A 16,149-nucleotide genomic window follows, 5' to 3' on the forward strand; every position below is an offset into this window, starting at 1 on the left:
TGGTATTTATTTAGCAATATGGAGATAAATATCAAACTAATCAGCTAAAAGAAATGAAAGTGGCTGCCTCTGAGGAGCAAGTAATCAAGAAACACATTTTTTGTAATAAACCTTGAATGTGGTATCCTCTTAATGTCTTTTAATCAATTTTTATATTTCTTCCACCCTTTGCTGAATACATTTTCTAAGTCCCTTAAATTTCTTGTGGTTTGGTAAATACATCTTTTCTTATTATAATTTCTCACTGCTTCTTTCTGGTATATAAAAATACAATTGATTTTTGTATATTGATCTCAAATGCAGTACCTCTTCTGAATTCAGTTATGAATTCTAACCATTTGACCTTAAATTTTCTTGTTTTTTTTTAAATCTAGACAAACATATAGTGTGAAATAATGGCTGTTTTGCTTCCTGCTTTCTAATCTTCTTCCATCTTATTTATTTTTCTTTTCTCTTTGTGTCAGCTAGGACCTCCAGGACAAAGGTGTGAGATGTGAGAGCAGCAAACTTATTCCACTCCTGATTCTCAAGGGCAGGCTTCTAAAATTCACTACTAAATAGACCATCAACTTTACAAAGCCCTGCTTAAGGCAATGCCTTCCCAAGTGTGCTATGATTTTACATGGGACATTCTTTACTGGGCTGGAGCACCTGCTGCTTGCCTGGATGTGAGAAATAACCTGCAAACAAATTTCAAGTTCATTCATTCAGAGCAGAGGAATTGAAGATAATGCTTCTAGAAAAAATAGCAACCAAAAGATGAGGATTTTTAAAGTCATTCTCTGCCATTTGAGAAAAGAAGGTCTCTGGGTTGACAGAGGTCAAGAATTTGATTGCCCATTATTTACTGTTACTATTACCTTCTATGTACAGCAAGGGATTTTGGCATATTTTTTATAGTGACAAATTAATTTTTATAGTGATATAAAAGTTCCTTTAAAATTAAGTAAGTAATGTCAATTTAAAGAAAATATTAAATTCTTATTGTACAGGTGTATGTCCCATACAGCATATGGGACAAAAATCCCCAAGGTTACTTGCAAGTGACTAGGAGGGTCAGATTTGTGCTATTACAATATATAACCTAAGAGATGGAAAGACAGAAGGTGATGGACTGGTGAGAGAGGTGTCTGTCAAGCAGGCATATCTATTTCTTGGCCAAAGTGAAGTCCAATGACATCTTGCCTTACTGTGTTCACATCACTGAATAGGGAATTTCCTAACGTGCAGGTAATTCGTGCCACTGTCACACCAAGTAGCAGGGGACAGTCTTTTAAAAGGCATGGTCTCCTTTACATTGCTCTTATGCTACATTCTGCTAGGAAACATTTGAATATTTATGGCTTTCCTGCAGTAACAAATTTTCCTCCAACTGTCAGGATTTGCTTCATGCAGAGAAAAGCAAGCAGCTTTCATTTTCCTCTTACGAAAGGGAATAGGTAGAAATAATATGCTGCTTTTCAGCCAGCTAAACCTGACCTGACTCTCTTTATTTGTAGGGAAATGCAGGATTCACAGAAAGGACATTTTCACTGAGGTAAATAAGCCTTCTCAACTGATGAACACTATTATACTAATACCAAAGGAAACAAAGGCCAGAAGATGGGGGGCATTAAGTAGAAAGACAAACAAAAAAATAGCAGACAAAATCCAGCCTGAGGACAAAGCAGGCTCTGCAACATTGAAAAAATAGGGGAAAATCCTTTAAGAGAAAATTGCATGCAATTTTTTGGCCTCAATTAGCCTTTTCCACAAAGAGCACTTTTCCACAAAAAGCCCATTAAATAGCAAATGAAATTACATCGGTTTTCAGTTGCCATGGCATTGGTTTTCCTCTAATGGACTTCTCTGGTCCTGAGTTTAATGTTTAGCCTGACTTATTTTCCTTGTCTGTGTGCTGTCTCCATTCCCTCTGTCCAGCTACAAAGTGATGTATGTGACTTCTCAAAGTGCCTACCACATAATCCTGGAGAGAGAAAATTCATCCCTCAGCTATCTCCCTAGAGACTGAGAGAGTAAAACTGACCAACAGCAGCATTTAATTAACTGTGAACATAACAGTTTCCATTTACTAGATGGCAGTAGTTCCCTTCCATGCAGTCAGGGCTCCTGGAGCCATTCCCAGATCAGTCAGAGATCATTTATTGAGTACTTCCTATGTGCCAAGCACTGTCCAAGAAACTGAAGACATAAAAATGCAAAAGAAAGGCTGCAAGATGCTGACAGTCTTCTAGAATTTCCAGACTAGAAGATTACCTCCAAGCACTTCTCTTCTCCTTTCCTCCATTCATAAAATGGGTGAAATTTTACCCAATTACCTGATTTACAGTTTTATTTTGTTTTGAAAAATTTTCCAGGTACCACACTTAAAAAAAAATTTATTCTAAGAGTAAGGATCTGACATAACAAATTTGCTTTTTTGAAGTTACTTAGCTACAGCTAAATATTACTTATGCTATCAAGTTTGACTCATAATTCATATATTATTTTCTGATATGCATAATCATATATAATTTTTAGAAAAATAAGTTTACGCAGTTCATACACTCCTAGGAACTTATTTTTAAATCTTTCTATGTCAATAAACATTCTTTTACAATATCATTTTTAACGTCTGTATGGTATGGAGGTAACAGCTTAAATTTTTCTATTATATATAAAAATATTTTTTAAGTATTTCAGTAATATAAATGACTCTCTGAGTGCAAAAAGAAATCAAGCAACTTTTTTGAGACTCTAAGTACATTAAAAATTAAAAATGCCAATATATATCTTTTAAAATTGTGGTACATTTTAAATGTATTTCTTAACCAATCAAAGCTTTTATTGCAAAAATATAAAACAAAACACACTATAACTCCACTATTTTGAAGATTCTCATAGAATTAGGAGAAGTCTCAATTTCTAGTGTACTACAGATCACGTGACCAAGCAAAATTCTGTTACACGATAAATGTCTTTCTTTCTCATCAGTTATCTCTGACTCAGTGTATAACCTTGTTTAGAGATATATCCAAAGTCTGAATTTGAGGCCCTACATCAATGAGAACCCTGAGTCAAAAGGTGCTGAATTAGTCCCTAATCCTAGAGGCAGAATTTCTGAGTTTAAAAAGGTTTTAAGCTTTTGATATTCCCCTCAATCATATGCATTTTCACTCCATTAAGCCTGTGTGAGAGCACTGCCCCACGTGTTTGTCAACATATGTACTATCATCTTTGATATCTTCGTTAATGTAATAAACACAACAAAACATCTAATTCTTATTTTTAATTGACATTTTACTGATTACAATACAAGTGCTCATTATGTTACCTTTATTTGTCGTTTATATGCTTGCCTGTTTTTTTTCTGAAATACCTATTCCTGTTCTTGGTCCCTTTGTGTTTTTTTTTTTTTTTCTCTTAGTTGTTACCCTCCTAACTTTAATTTTTAAAGTTTCTTTACATAGTAAGGATATGAGCCCTTTGTCATATAGTCCCAAATATTTTTCCCAGTTTTATGACTGCTTTTTAATTTTATAATCTGTTTGCCACACAGATGTTGAAACAAACATTTTTGTGTTCTCTAATTTACCTTTCTTGTTATGGCTTCAGCCTTTGATGACGTGGTGCTAAAGGGTCAGTTATCTTTAACAGACTTCCTTCTACTCTTCCTCTTGGGTTATCAGTCCAATTCCTTGTGTCAGCCTACAGGGGGCGTTGCTCAGTCTCCTCCTACCTCTTTACTCCTCCTTCTCTAGGTAGGCCTCCCTCTGTCGGCAGGGATAAAGCACATGGGGAATAACTGTGTCCTCTGGGAAAGCTGTGTGGTAACACCTCTGAGGAAAGACGAGGTCGGGAGCTCACTGTTATTCCATGGTTGATGAAAAGGTAGTGATATAAAAGATCAATAACTAAACAAATATATAATTTCTTAACTTTCCAAAAATTTTGAAGATAAACAGCTTAAAAGTTTAAATTAATTAGTTAAAATGTAGATTAAAAAAACTAAATCTAAAAATAAATGTATAAGTAAATGTGAAAGGTGGTGATGGCCCCATGTGGGAAGGTAAAGTGGATAAGCTCCAATCAATGCCTGTCCTTCTCCAAGCATCTCTGCACTGGGCCCTTCCTCCCAGGGCAGGCAAGAAGGAGAATAAGCTGGGTTGATTTTTTTTTTCCCTTTAGTTCTCACAGGTTGAGAAGACCACAGCATCTTCAAGCATGTCCTCCCATTCTTTCCCCATGACCTTTCCATATCTTCCCCTCTCTCATCCAATTTCCAGTCTTTCTGCTCTCATTTTGGCTGATGACTTTGTACCAGATAGGGACTCCCTCATCTTACCACAACCAAATGTACAAGTGCTCTGGCATTAAAACCATCTTTTACTTTGGCTCACCTGATGAAAAGGAGGATGTGTCTCAAGGTCTCTGGATTTCACCCCATCTCAACTTCTCTAAGATTTGGACCTTTCAGTTATCCTGTTTCATGCATCTTCAACTGTTTGCTTTCTATAAATCATTTCCTTCAGTGTACAAACATTTCCTTTTTTTTTTTTTTTTTTTGGTCGCACTGGGTCTTCGTTGCTGCGCAGGGGCCTTCTGTAGTTGCGGCAGGTGGGGGCTACTCTTCGTTGCGGTGCGCAGGCTTCTCATTGCGGTGGCTTCTCTTGTTGCAGAGCACAGGCTCTAGGTGTGCGGGCTTCAGTAGTTGTGGCACACGGGCTCAGTAGTTGTGGCTCACGGGCTCTAGAGAGCAGGCTCAGTAGTTGTGGCGCACGGGCTTAGTTGCTTCGCGGCACGTGGGATCTTCCTGGACCAGGGCTCGAACCCATGTTCCCTGCATTGGCAGGCGGATTCTTAACCACTGCGCCACCAGGGAAGTCCCCAAACATTTCCTTTTATCTTCAACTGTAGATAATAGTCTCCTGTGACAAACGCCCCCCCCTCCAAACCCCCTTCAGCAATCATGCTACTCTTATGCTCACATTTGCAGCCAAATTTCTTTTACCAGTTGTCAGCATATGCCATCTCTAGTTTCTAACCTCCCATTCACATCTTCTGATCTGGCTTCTGCACCTACCATTTCATCAAAACTACTTTTGTCAGTGATAACTCTGTCACTTAATCTAATGAACATCTGATTAAACCTCTCAGTAGCTATCAGTACAGCTGACCACTCCCCCATTCTTGAACCCGCCTTTTTCTTAGTTTCTCTGATGCCAAAAATGCTCTTGGATTTTCTCCAACTTCATTTATCAATCCATTTCACTCTTTTTTTTTTTTTTAGTGTGGAATATTTTAACACATTCTTAGAAATAAAGAATTATAGAGGAAAGTGGTTATCACAAGGAAGAGAAATCAAAACCCTAGAATAATTTCACTCTCTTTTATTGCCTCCTCTCCATCCTGCTAACCTCGAAACATAAGAATTTGTCAGAGCTTGGTCCTAAGTTCTCTTTTATCTCTCTACACTGTTTATTCAGGTGAGTTCATTGATTTCCTTGGCTTCAAATACAATCTATAGGCCAAATGGCTCCTAAACTTACTGCTTTAGTTCAGAGCTCTTTTCTGAAATATATACTTTTATATCAAGTGCATCCTTGACTTATTCACTTTGATGTCTCAAAGAGGTCTGAAACCTCTCATGTTTAAAACTAACCTAGAAGGACTCACTCTATGTGCTTTTGAGACTTGATATAAAACAACCAAGTCAGTGGAGGATTAGCAAAAAATAGATATATAGATCAATGGACCCATACATATTTGGCCAATTGACTTTTTTTTTAAGATTTTTTTTATGTGGACCATTTTTAAAGTATTTATTGAATTTGTTACAATACTGCTTCTGTTTTATGTTTTGGTTATTTGGCTGTGAGGCATGTGGGATCTTAGCTCCCCAACCAGGGATCGAACCTGCACCCTTGGAAGGTGAGGTCTCAACCACTGGACCACCAGGGAAGTCCCGGCCAATTGACTTTTGAGAAAAATATCAAAACAATTCAATGGTGAAAGAATAATCTTTTCAACAAATGATGCTGAAACAATTGGCCATCCATACATGAAAAAGATGAACTTCAACCCATACCTCACACCATATGCAAAAAATAACTCAAAATCAATCAAAGACATAAAAGTAAAACCTGAAATTATAAAACTTCTAGAAGAAAAACGTAGGAGAAAACCTTTGTTACTTGGGTTAATCAAACATTTCTTAGCTAGAACACAGAAAGCACAAATCATTAAGAGGTAAAAATTGATAAACTGAATTTATCAAAATTAAATACTTCTGCTCTTTTAAAAACACCATTAGAAAAATGAAAATCCAAAGAATGAATTAAAATATTTGCAAAATACGTATTTGACAAAGGGCTAGTATCCAAAATATATTAAGAACTCTCACAGATCAATAACAAGAAAACAACCATTAAAAAAAAAAAAAAAAAGCGGGCTTCCCTGGTGGCGCAGTGGTTGAGAGTCCGCCTGCTGAGGCAGGGGACACGGGTTTGTGCCCCGGTCCGGGAAGATCCCACATGCCGCAGAGCGGCTGGGCCCGTGAGCCATGGCTGCTGAGCCTGCGCGTCCGGAGCCTGTGCTCCGCAACGGGAGAGGCCACAACAGTGAGAGGCCTGCATACCGCAAAAAAAAAAAAAAAAAAAAAAAAAAAAAGCAGCAAAAGAAATGAACAGATATTTCACCAAAGTGAACACACAGCTGGCAGACAAATACATGAAAACATACTCAATGTCTTTGGTCATTAGAGGAATTCAAATTAAAAGCATAATGAGATGCTATTAATACTTATTATAATGGCTAAAACAATCTTTAAAAATCTGACATTACGAAGTTCTGACAAGGATGGAGGATAACAGGAACTCTTACACACTGCTGGAGGAAATGCAAAAGGGTAGAAGCACTTTGGAAAACAGTTTGGCAGTTTCTTATAAACTTACCATACAACCCAGCTTCCCATTCCTAGGTGTTTACCCAAGAGAAATGAAACATGTCCATACAAGAACGTGTATGCAAATGTTTAGAGCAGCTTTTTTCAAAACTGTCAAAAACTAGAAGCAATCCAAACGCCCCTCTACTAGGGAGTCAATAAACTGTGTTACATCTATACACGGAATACTATTCAGCAATAAAAAGGTCTGATTTACTGGTGAGTGCAGTCACATTGATGAATCTCAAATGCATTATGCTACACTGGAGAAACCAGCCTCAAAAGGTTACATACTGTATAATTTAATTAATATGACATTCTGAAAAGATGAAACTAAAGGGACAGAAAACAGATCAACAGTTGCCAGGGGTCGGGGGAGAGTGAGGGAATTAACTACCAAGGGCATCGGGGGATTTTTTGAGATAATTGTGGTGAATGGTTTCACGACTCTCTATTACTCAAAAACAGTGAACTTACGGTATATAAATTATACCTCTGTAAACCCAACTTAAAAAAAAATGGTATAACGATCTTCCCCACATACATGCTTCTTCCCCAAGTTTTCCCATCTTAAAAAATGGCATCACTATCCAGCCATTTTCTAAAGCCAGAAACCTAGCAATGATTCTTGAAACTTCCTTTTCTGTCACCCAGCCCCACCCCCACCTATATCAAATCCATCTCCAAGTCCCACCAATTCTGATTCTAAAACATATTGCAAACCCATTTTCTAATTTTCCTATCCAAGCTTTCCCCTTAGTGCAAATCATCATCTCCCCCACCTACACTATTGCCAGAGTTTCCCTGCTGGTCTCCCTGCTTCCATTCTTGGCCTTCTCCAACCCAGCTTATGAATGACCCCATATTGATGATCTTAAGTGAAAATTAAACCGTGTCATTGCCTTGCTTTAAACTTTTCAGTGGCTCCATTTCTAAACCCCACACTCGGCACCCATCAGGCCATATATGATCTGACACATCCAATGTCATCTGGCGGCACTACCCTCTACCCTCTTATCCCTCCCACCACCACCCCCCCCATGATACTCTGGCCATACTGGCCTTCTTCCATGTGTTGGATATTCCAAGTTTTTTGCTCCCCTAGCAACTTTGCACATGCTATTCCCTATCCCTAGACTTTTCTTCTTTGCTCTTGTTTTTAATGGCCAGCTCCTTCTCATTATAAAGTTTCAGCTTAAATATTGTATCTTTAGAGAAGTTTTACACATTTTATAATAGTTTACTCCTGACGTTCTCTTTCATAGCACCTTATTTTGCTCCTTTCCCAATTTACAGTTATGTATTTATAATTTATTTCATCAATATTCATCTCCCCTACTAGAATATAAGCTCCTAGAAGTCAGAAACTATTTTCTCTTTTTACTTTCTTAGCACATTACCTGACATCCTAGAAGCTAATAAATATTTGTTAAATACATGTGTTAATTAACGAGACTCCTACAATTAAAACAGTAATAAGAATTCAATGTGATCATCACTGAATGACTGGGGCCAACATAACTATCTCTCTACATATTTTTAGGGCCCCCTGAATTAGGCTTAATGAATAGAGATATGTACTACATTGCCGGAGGTAAGTAAGGGTCACCAATTTTCAAAACCATGACTGGGCAAGTAGATGACAATGTCAGCCACCCAGAAAGACTTACCTCTCCAAACCAATTGCTTGGCACACAGGATGGAGCTTGGAGTTGTACAGAAGTGTAAAGCTGTGTGTCCACTTAAGGAGTAGCAATTGAGCTTTGCTCCACGGTCACAGAGAATCTTAACACAATCCAAGTTGGCCATTTCACAAGCCACATGAAGAGGGGTTTTCCCATTAGGTCTACAGTTGATTGTAGCATTGTGGTCCAGTAGCACCAGAAGACATTCCACGTGACCAAACAAGACAGAGAGATGCAGGCCCGTGGCCCAGGAAGACTTTAATTTGTAACTAGGCAACCAATAACCTGAAAAAAGAAAGGGAGAGAAAGTTTAACTTCTTGGCCTAGGATTTCTCCCTGTGAGAATTAGTGAGGATTTTTACAAAGTATTTTACTTTCGTCACATTTATAAAATTGGGGGATGATTTGGAAGTTGTAAACTAGTGGCTGATGAATCTGCAAATGTTTAGCTTAGTAGTGTATTTGGATTACTTAAATGGGACAGGGGCTTTCTACTCTTCCCTTTCTACTCTTCCCTATTATGAAGGACCCTATTATGGTCCTTCATTTACTTTACCTTCCTGGCTGTCCAAGGCATTTGTGTTTGAGACCTTCATTTATGTGACTGCATTTTATTTTACGTGATGATTTACAGGACATTCTTATTAAAGATTTTTTTAAACTCCCAATCATTGTCTTGAATGATTCCAAAGCTGTTACTTACAAGCTTATAATTTTCATTCCATCACAGTTCTTTTTCCCTCTAGTTGTTGCTATTGTCAAGCTAAGGTATGAATGTATTTGATGTCTTTAGAAAATTTGTCACACCAAGATTTTATTTGCCTGTCTATCAGTTTATACAACACCTCTTTCCGAAGAAGAATTAAGAAGAATTTATAGCAGCTTACAAATTTTACACAAGATTTTTTTTTTAATGATCTAGAAAATAAGGGCAAAGGAAAAAATAAGGAAGGCAAAATAAGGAAGGAAAATAAAAAGAGGTCCAGGGTCAGATAGGTACCCAAAATATAAACTGTGTTGTATATATGCTAGAACCACACTGTAAATTTGCCTTTGAACTTCCCAGCAGCCAAAATAAACAGGAAAACATGATGTGTTGCACAATTAACTATGCCCACAAGCTATACACAGATTAATTGGTCAGGAGAAGCATAGCTGTTCCTAGAACTGAGATCTTAAATCCCATTAGCTGTTGAAAATCTCTCTCTCTCTCTCTCTCTCTTCTCCCACCCTCCCTCCCTCTCACCCTCTCTCTCTTTCCTTTTTCCCTCTTACCTCTGACTTCTGAACACTGAACTAGTCCCTTTTTCCCAAGTGTCCAATGATTGCCATTTTGACAAGCTATAACAAAGATAACTTTATAAATCCTTTTTCAATGTCAATACCCAGAGCCACGGCATTAAGCTCACTGTGAGTGGAGAATGGAAAACAGGTACAGAAAGATGAAATATTTAATGGCAAGATGAAGATGTAGATATAGCTCAACAGCTTAGAAGAGACTCTAGGGTGGAAACAACAATATAAATTTTAACATGGATAAATCAGAAGTTTGTTTTTACAATCGGTTGTAAAAATGCCACTATGCGAGTACAAAGTAAGCAGATTATGAGTTTCTTTATTTTTCTTAGATTTTTTTTGGAAAGATCGTCTTTATTTATTTATTTAATATTTTGGCTGCACCACGTGGGATATGGGATCTTCATTCCCCAACCAGGGATTGAACACACGTCCCCTGCATTGGAAGTGTGGAGTCTTAACCACTGAACCACCAGGGAAGTCCCAGCAGATTATGATTTAATGGTAATTTATTTGAGGAAAAACCTAAGTATTTGGGTTGACAATAATCTAGAAATGAGCCAACGGTAAGATGAAGCTGCCCAAATGCTGATACAATCTTTAGCTACATTAATAGGGTATAGCAGCCAGAACAAGAGAAGTACAAGTTGTATTCTTCACTGATTAGATGAGGTCAGAAAAATCTAAAATATTGTAAATACTTCTGGGCAACAAAACTGAGCATCTGGAGGGCACTCAGAGGATGATGACCACGTTAAAGGTGGGCCTGGTGATTAGATATTAAAAGTCTCTCATTTAAGTGAAAAGAACTACCTACGCACCACTCCTGGGTATTTATCCTACAAGTACATTCACTCATGTGTGAAATGCCATATAAGGGCCACTGTATTACACAACTCCCAGGAACACTACTTGCATTGAACTCTTTATGAAGAGTATGAAGTTCCTGGGAGTTATAAATCCTGGTAACTTGGCCCAGGACAACAACATGCACTACACTACAGCATTGTTCTTAATGGTTAGTGATTGGAAACAACCTCAATCTTCATCAATAGGAGACTGTTTAAATAAAGTATGTACATCCGTACAGTGGAACACTATACAGTCATTACAAAGAAGGGGGCGGTTCTGTGTATACTGGTATGGAAAAAATCTCAAGATATATTATTGAATGAGAGAAGCAGGGAGCCGAAGAGCGTGCATAAAGGCTAACAGGTAAGAAAATATTTATAAACACCTAACACAAGAAACTGGTTGCACTGGTGGGGACTGGGGGACAAGAACATAGATTTACTTATCCTTCAATGCTCCCCTTGAGCTTTTAAATTTAGTACATTATGCGTGTATTACTATTTATAAAAATAAATAAAATTAAAATAAACTGTTGTGCTCCTGGCCAGGAGGAAAAATAATTTAGTTTAAAAAGGCCATTTAGGGCTACCCTGGTGGTGCAGTGGTTGAGAATGTGTCTGCCAGTGCAGGGGACACGGGTTCAAGCCCTGGTCCAGGAAGATGCCACATGCTGTGGAGCAACTAAGCCCGTGAGCCACAACTACTGAACCTGCACTCTAGAGCCCATAAGCCGCAACTACTGAAGCCCACGCGTCTAGAGCCTGTGCTCCGCAACAAGAGAAACCACCGCAATGAGAAACCCGTGCACTGCCAACGAAAAGTAGCCCCTGCTTGCCACAATTAGAGAAAGCCCATGCACAGCAATGAAGACCAAACGCAGCGAAAAATAAATAAACTTATATTTTTTAAAAGAGGTTATTTATAGGGTTATGCACAATGCTGATTAATCCTGAGGGAATGAATGCTCCCAACCAGAATTTTGTTTTTCTATGGCCCACCCTCCAACCTAGACAGACAGAAAGACAGACAGACAGACAGACAGACAGACACACACACACACACACACACACTTTAGTCTCTTTTCATCTCACTCAGAATTCTAGGGCCATTTTGCTTTCTCGTCCTCCCAACTCTCCCCTTATCCAAAGTTGTTCTTTAAAAAGAAATCCAAAGTTAATTTACACTAAGGTCTAATAGACTGAGGATTGTTTAAAGTGTGACCCTCTTAGGATTATCTGAATTTATGTAGGAATCTGTATTCATACAATAGAATTAAGTTCTAAGATACTAATTCCAGATTTCAGACACTGAAAGGTATTTGGTGATATGGATTTTCCCTGGTAGAGACAAATAGTTTCACAGACAGTCTGGACTGGGGAGGATCAACCCTGTGCCTGTGTGTGTAAATAGATATGCACACACAATACATTTGTATATATCCATATATACATTTCCATTTAGCTGTGCACATTGAATCTGTGTTCCAAGCATAGTTTTTAAGCTATATGGTATGCAACCTGCTTTTGATAAGGAAGGAATCACTTAACACCAATACTTAGTCATCTTAATACTCAAGTTTCCTCTACAAGCAATTTGCAAAGACAGCCTCTTCTAACTCTCTTGCAAAGAAGCTGGTTCCAGATCTGAAAACTGGAGTGTGTTTTGCTTGCCAATTAACAGCAAAGATTAGGCAGCTCTATGCAGCAACTGATTGGAAACTCAAGTCTGCTTCTGTAGTGGTAAGAAAAATGATCTCAGAAAGGAAGCAGCAGAGAGCTGATTAAGAAAACACCATTTTGATGTAAAATCAAAGAAACACAGAATGTTAGCGCTGGAGGGAAGATTATCCAGTCCAAGCCTTTCATTTTCCAGATGAGAAAACTGCCACTTTTTCAGCCTGCTGGAGCCATAAGTCGTCTGCCTCAGTCCAAGCTAATGGACTCAGAATATCTGCAATGCAGGGTTTCCATCTGTCTTTGTCTTTGTGGAAGTAGAATAGGTTTAGTGCCAAGCCTGCTTCACAAATCATAAGGAAAGAAAGAAGATCCCGAATTCATCTATATGTCACATCTCTGACATGGAGATATATTTGTTGATTTTTTTTTCTTCCTCCTAAGTTCCCAGGAGCACTTAGAGAATCTATCCTGCCTGTTTATTACATGAATCGGTCATCCTTGACCTCTCAATCAGTTTCATCTCCGTGTCCTATAATCATAATCATTAACCAGTAAATTGGGCTCAGAGATGGCCAGGTGTTGGAATTCAGCTAACCTCATAAATGAAATTGCGCCTACAACTCACCTCTCCTAGAAAGGAATGTGGGTGGTAGGAACGTAGATGAGTGGGTGGCAGCAAGACCCCTTAGCTGGTGCCCCTAGGGAGCTGAGTGGAGAGATAGGAAGAGAATAGATAGCCGGATACAGATCAGGGTCTGTCGCAATGTATCTTGAAGCTACATTGCAGAACTTTGGTGGGGGGTAGTGGGGAGGAGTTTCTGGATAATTCAAGCCCTTGCAAAGCAGGAAAGCCCACTGAAGAGACAAAAGCAGTCCACAGCAAACAGGCCACACACATACAGTCACCACCTTTTTTTTTCTTTTTTTTTTTTTGCTGTACGCAGGTCTCTCACTATTGTGGCCTCTCCTGTTGCGGAGCACAGGCTCCGGACACACAGGCTCAGTGGCCATGGCTCACGGACCCAGCCGCTCCGCGGCATGTGGGATCTTCCCAGACCGGGACATGAACCCGCGTCCCCTGCATCGGCAGGCAGACTCTCAACCACTGCGCCACCAGGAAAGCCCCAGTCACAACCTTTAAATGACGATACGGTCACAGGTCACTGTGTACCAAGTGTGGAAACAAGCAGGAGTGTCCTTTCCACCACACCTACCCTCACTGAGGACCAAACCTGAGGTAATGCCATTGCCAAAAAACCACAGTGATGCAGCACCCATTAACACATTTGTGTCGACACTGGTATGTCAAGAGATCAAAATTTGTCCTACAAAATGTAACCCCAATGGTCACAGCATGACAGAAATACAGTTAACTAATCAGGCAGATTCATTTTGTACACTCTCCCTTCTTTCCACAGCAATATTGTCCCAGGGCTTCAGAACTCAAAATGTGATTTATTCTTCGCATTTGTCTTTCAAAGGGCCCCCCTCTGCTCACTTCTGCAGAGTCCAGGATGCCCTTTGACTGTGTGCTCAGATTGCCCAAAGGACTGTAAGGAGGGAGTAAAACCCAGGAACAAAGCCCTTGATGGGGCCAGACGTGAGGAAGGCACTGCTTCCCCTAATGTAAACTACTTGGTTCTCACCCTGGGTCTGCAGTCCGTGGGCAGTGATGCCTTCTGCTTGAGCTCTGCTTGAGCAATGAGCTTAACTGAGAAGAAAATACAGATTCTTTCTCCTAGGAAAACATCCCAGAGAGAACTCTCAAATATAGGCCACACCCATGTGGGTTTATAGCATCTACCATTACTTTTTACCTTCCCCAGACCATGACACTTAATCTGTTTCTATAATTTCCCCTTCTAAACATTGAAGATTATCAGCATGCAGGAGATCTAGAGGGGGTCTTGACAAAGCCTCCACTTTACAAATGAGGATAAATATCTTGCAGAGATTAAGTAGCAGGAAGTGCCCATGTTTGTATACCTAGTCTCCCCCAAATCTGAAAGCTATATGCAGTCCACCTCCAAACCGATATCAATTCTCGGCAAAGTTCTAAAGGAATTTAGGAGTTATGCCCCTACAAAAATACACAGACCAATCGTGTGTGTGTGTGTGTGTGTGTGTGTGTGTGTGTGTGTGTTTAATTTAAATCTGAATCCAGAGATATGCCTGAGTCACTGAGTAGAAAACCCGTGGTTCAGGAAATACAGTAAGGAGCGAAGTGTTTGGGCCACCTTTTGGAAGAAGGGTTGATTCTGCTCCAGTGTTTGGGGGGATATACACATCTCTGGTAAATCTTCAGCTAAGCTCGGCTCTGCCACAGTTATCAGCTGTAATGTTATCTGAGTCCAAAGAACCCCACACACAAGAAGCCTCTGTTATTACAGCCAAAGGTTACACACACTGCTCGTGGCTGGATAAGCAGACATTTGCTCTGCTGTGTCCACGTATTTACACAGTCCTGAAGGATTACAGGCTGGAGCACAATTCTTACCTACTTTTTAATAGCTAATATTTTCAGGATAAATCTCAGAGTTTCCCCAGGAGAGAAAAAAAAATAAGCTTGAAATATAAAATTTAAAAGAAAAAAATCTGAACATCTAGGAAAGGAAAAGAACCCTGGGATGGCAATAGGAAAGTAGGAGAGTGAATTTCTGGTAAAGAGGAAAATTAGGTGATAAGAAGATGACTCATTAAGAGAGTGAAAATAAGAGCTTTCAAGATATTTGGAAGGCAGTTGCTACTTAGTAAAGTAGATAGAGTACCTGCCAGAAAGTTTTCCAGTGAAATCATTCATTGGTTATTTTAATTAAAAATATGACTATCAACCAAAGAACCTGAGGCTTTGGGCCATAAACGAAGTACTTCAGGTGCATTACGCTGATTAACCTTGCTGACTAGGGAATTCCATACCAAAGAGATAAGTATGATATTCTGCCTGTAACATTAATGAGCCAAGGCTCATGCATCTGAAGGAGAATCAAATGTGTGGTTGAAAAACCTTTGGAAACAGCTTTATGGATATTCACGTTTCCCGTATGGAGATGGCCTAGTGAGAACCAATATGAATAGCTTTGCGTTTTCTTAGAGACCCACTTTCACTATAAATACTGTGCGCTTGGCTCATAACAAACTTTGTATCATTGACATCCCTTGACTATTCAACTGCTAATTGCATTTGGCAGTTAAAAGTTGTTCGTGTATTTAACTTTTCTTCACTTCATTCCCATTTTAAAGTGGTCAGCTGGTAGATGTAATTTTGCTTACTTGTTTTTACTTTTCAGACCCATGTATCTGCCATTCTCTAGGAGATAATGCAAATGCCAACCAGAATGCTTCTTTTTTTTAAAGAATGGCTTTTCTTAAAAATTTTATTTTATTATTATTTGGCTGCGTCGGGTCTTAGTTGCAGCACGTGGGCTTCTCTCTAGTTGTGGCTCGAGGGCTCTATAGTGCGCTGGTTTCGTTCCCCACGGCATGGGGGATCTTAGTTCCCCCACCAGGGACCATACCTGCGTCCCCTGCATCGGAAGGTGGATTCTTAACCACTGGACCACCAGGGAAGTCCCAACCAGAATGTTTTTAATGTTTGCTTTACAAAGTGTGAGAGAAATATTTTTAATGGATAAAACATAATTTTATCTGAAGATTTGATTATGAAGTTTAAAATAACTTGAAAAAATAGAATGAGATGTCTCAAACTTTAAGAATCATT

At 39.1% G+C, this 16,149-nt stretch overlaps 1 protein-coding gene across 8 annotated transcripts in view; it reads right to left on the bottom strand.

Annotated features, from left to right (window-relative positions):
* ASB4 (ankyrin repeat and SOCS box containing 4) overlaps positions 1 to 16,149 on the bottom strand; it is a 149,120-nt gene that overhangs the window by 58,991 nt on the left and 73,980 nt on the right. For all 8 annotated transcript variants that reach the window (XM_060020502.1, XM_060020499.1, XM_060020498.1 and 5 more), the window contains one exon: positions 8,593 to 8,892. In XM_060020502.1, coding sequence (XP_059876485.1) covers positions 8,593 to 8,892 — 300 coding nt within the window. The remainder of the gene's footprint in view (positions 1 to 8,592; positions 8,893 to 16,149) is intronic.

The sequence above is a fragment of the Delphinus delphis genome, chromosome 9, assembly GCF_949987515.2.
Source record: "Delphinus delphis chromosome 9, mDelDel1.2, whole genome shotgun sequence".
NCBI classification, from domain to species: domain Eukaryota; kingdom Metazoa; phylum Chordata; class Mammalia; order Artiodactyla; family Delphinidae; genus Delphinus; species Delphinus delphis.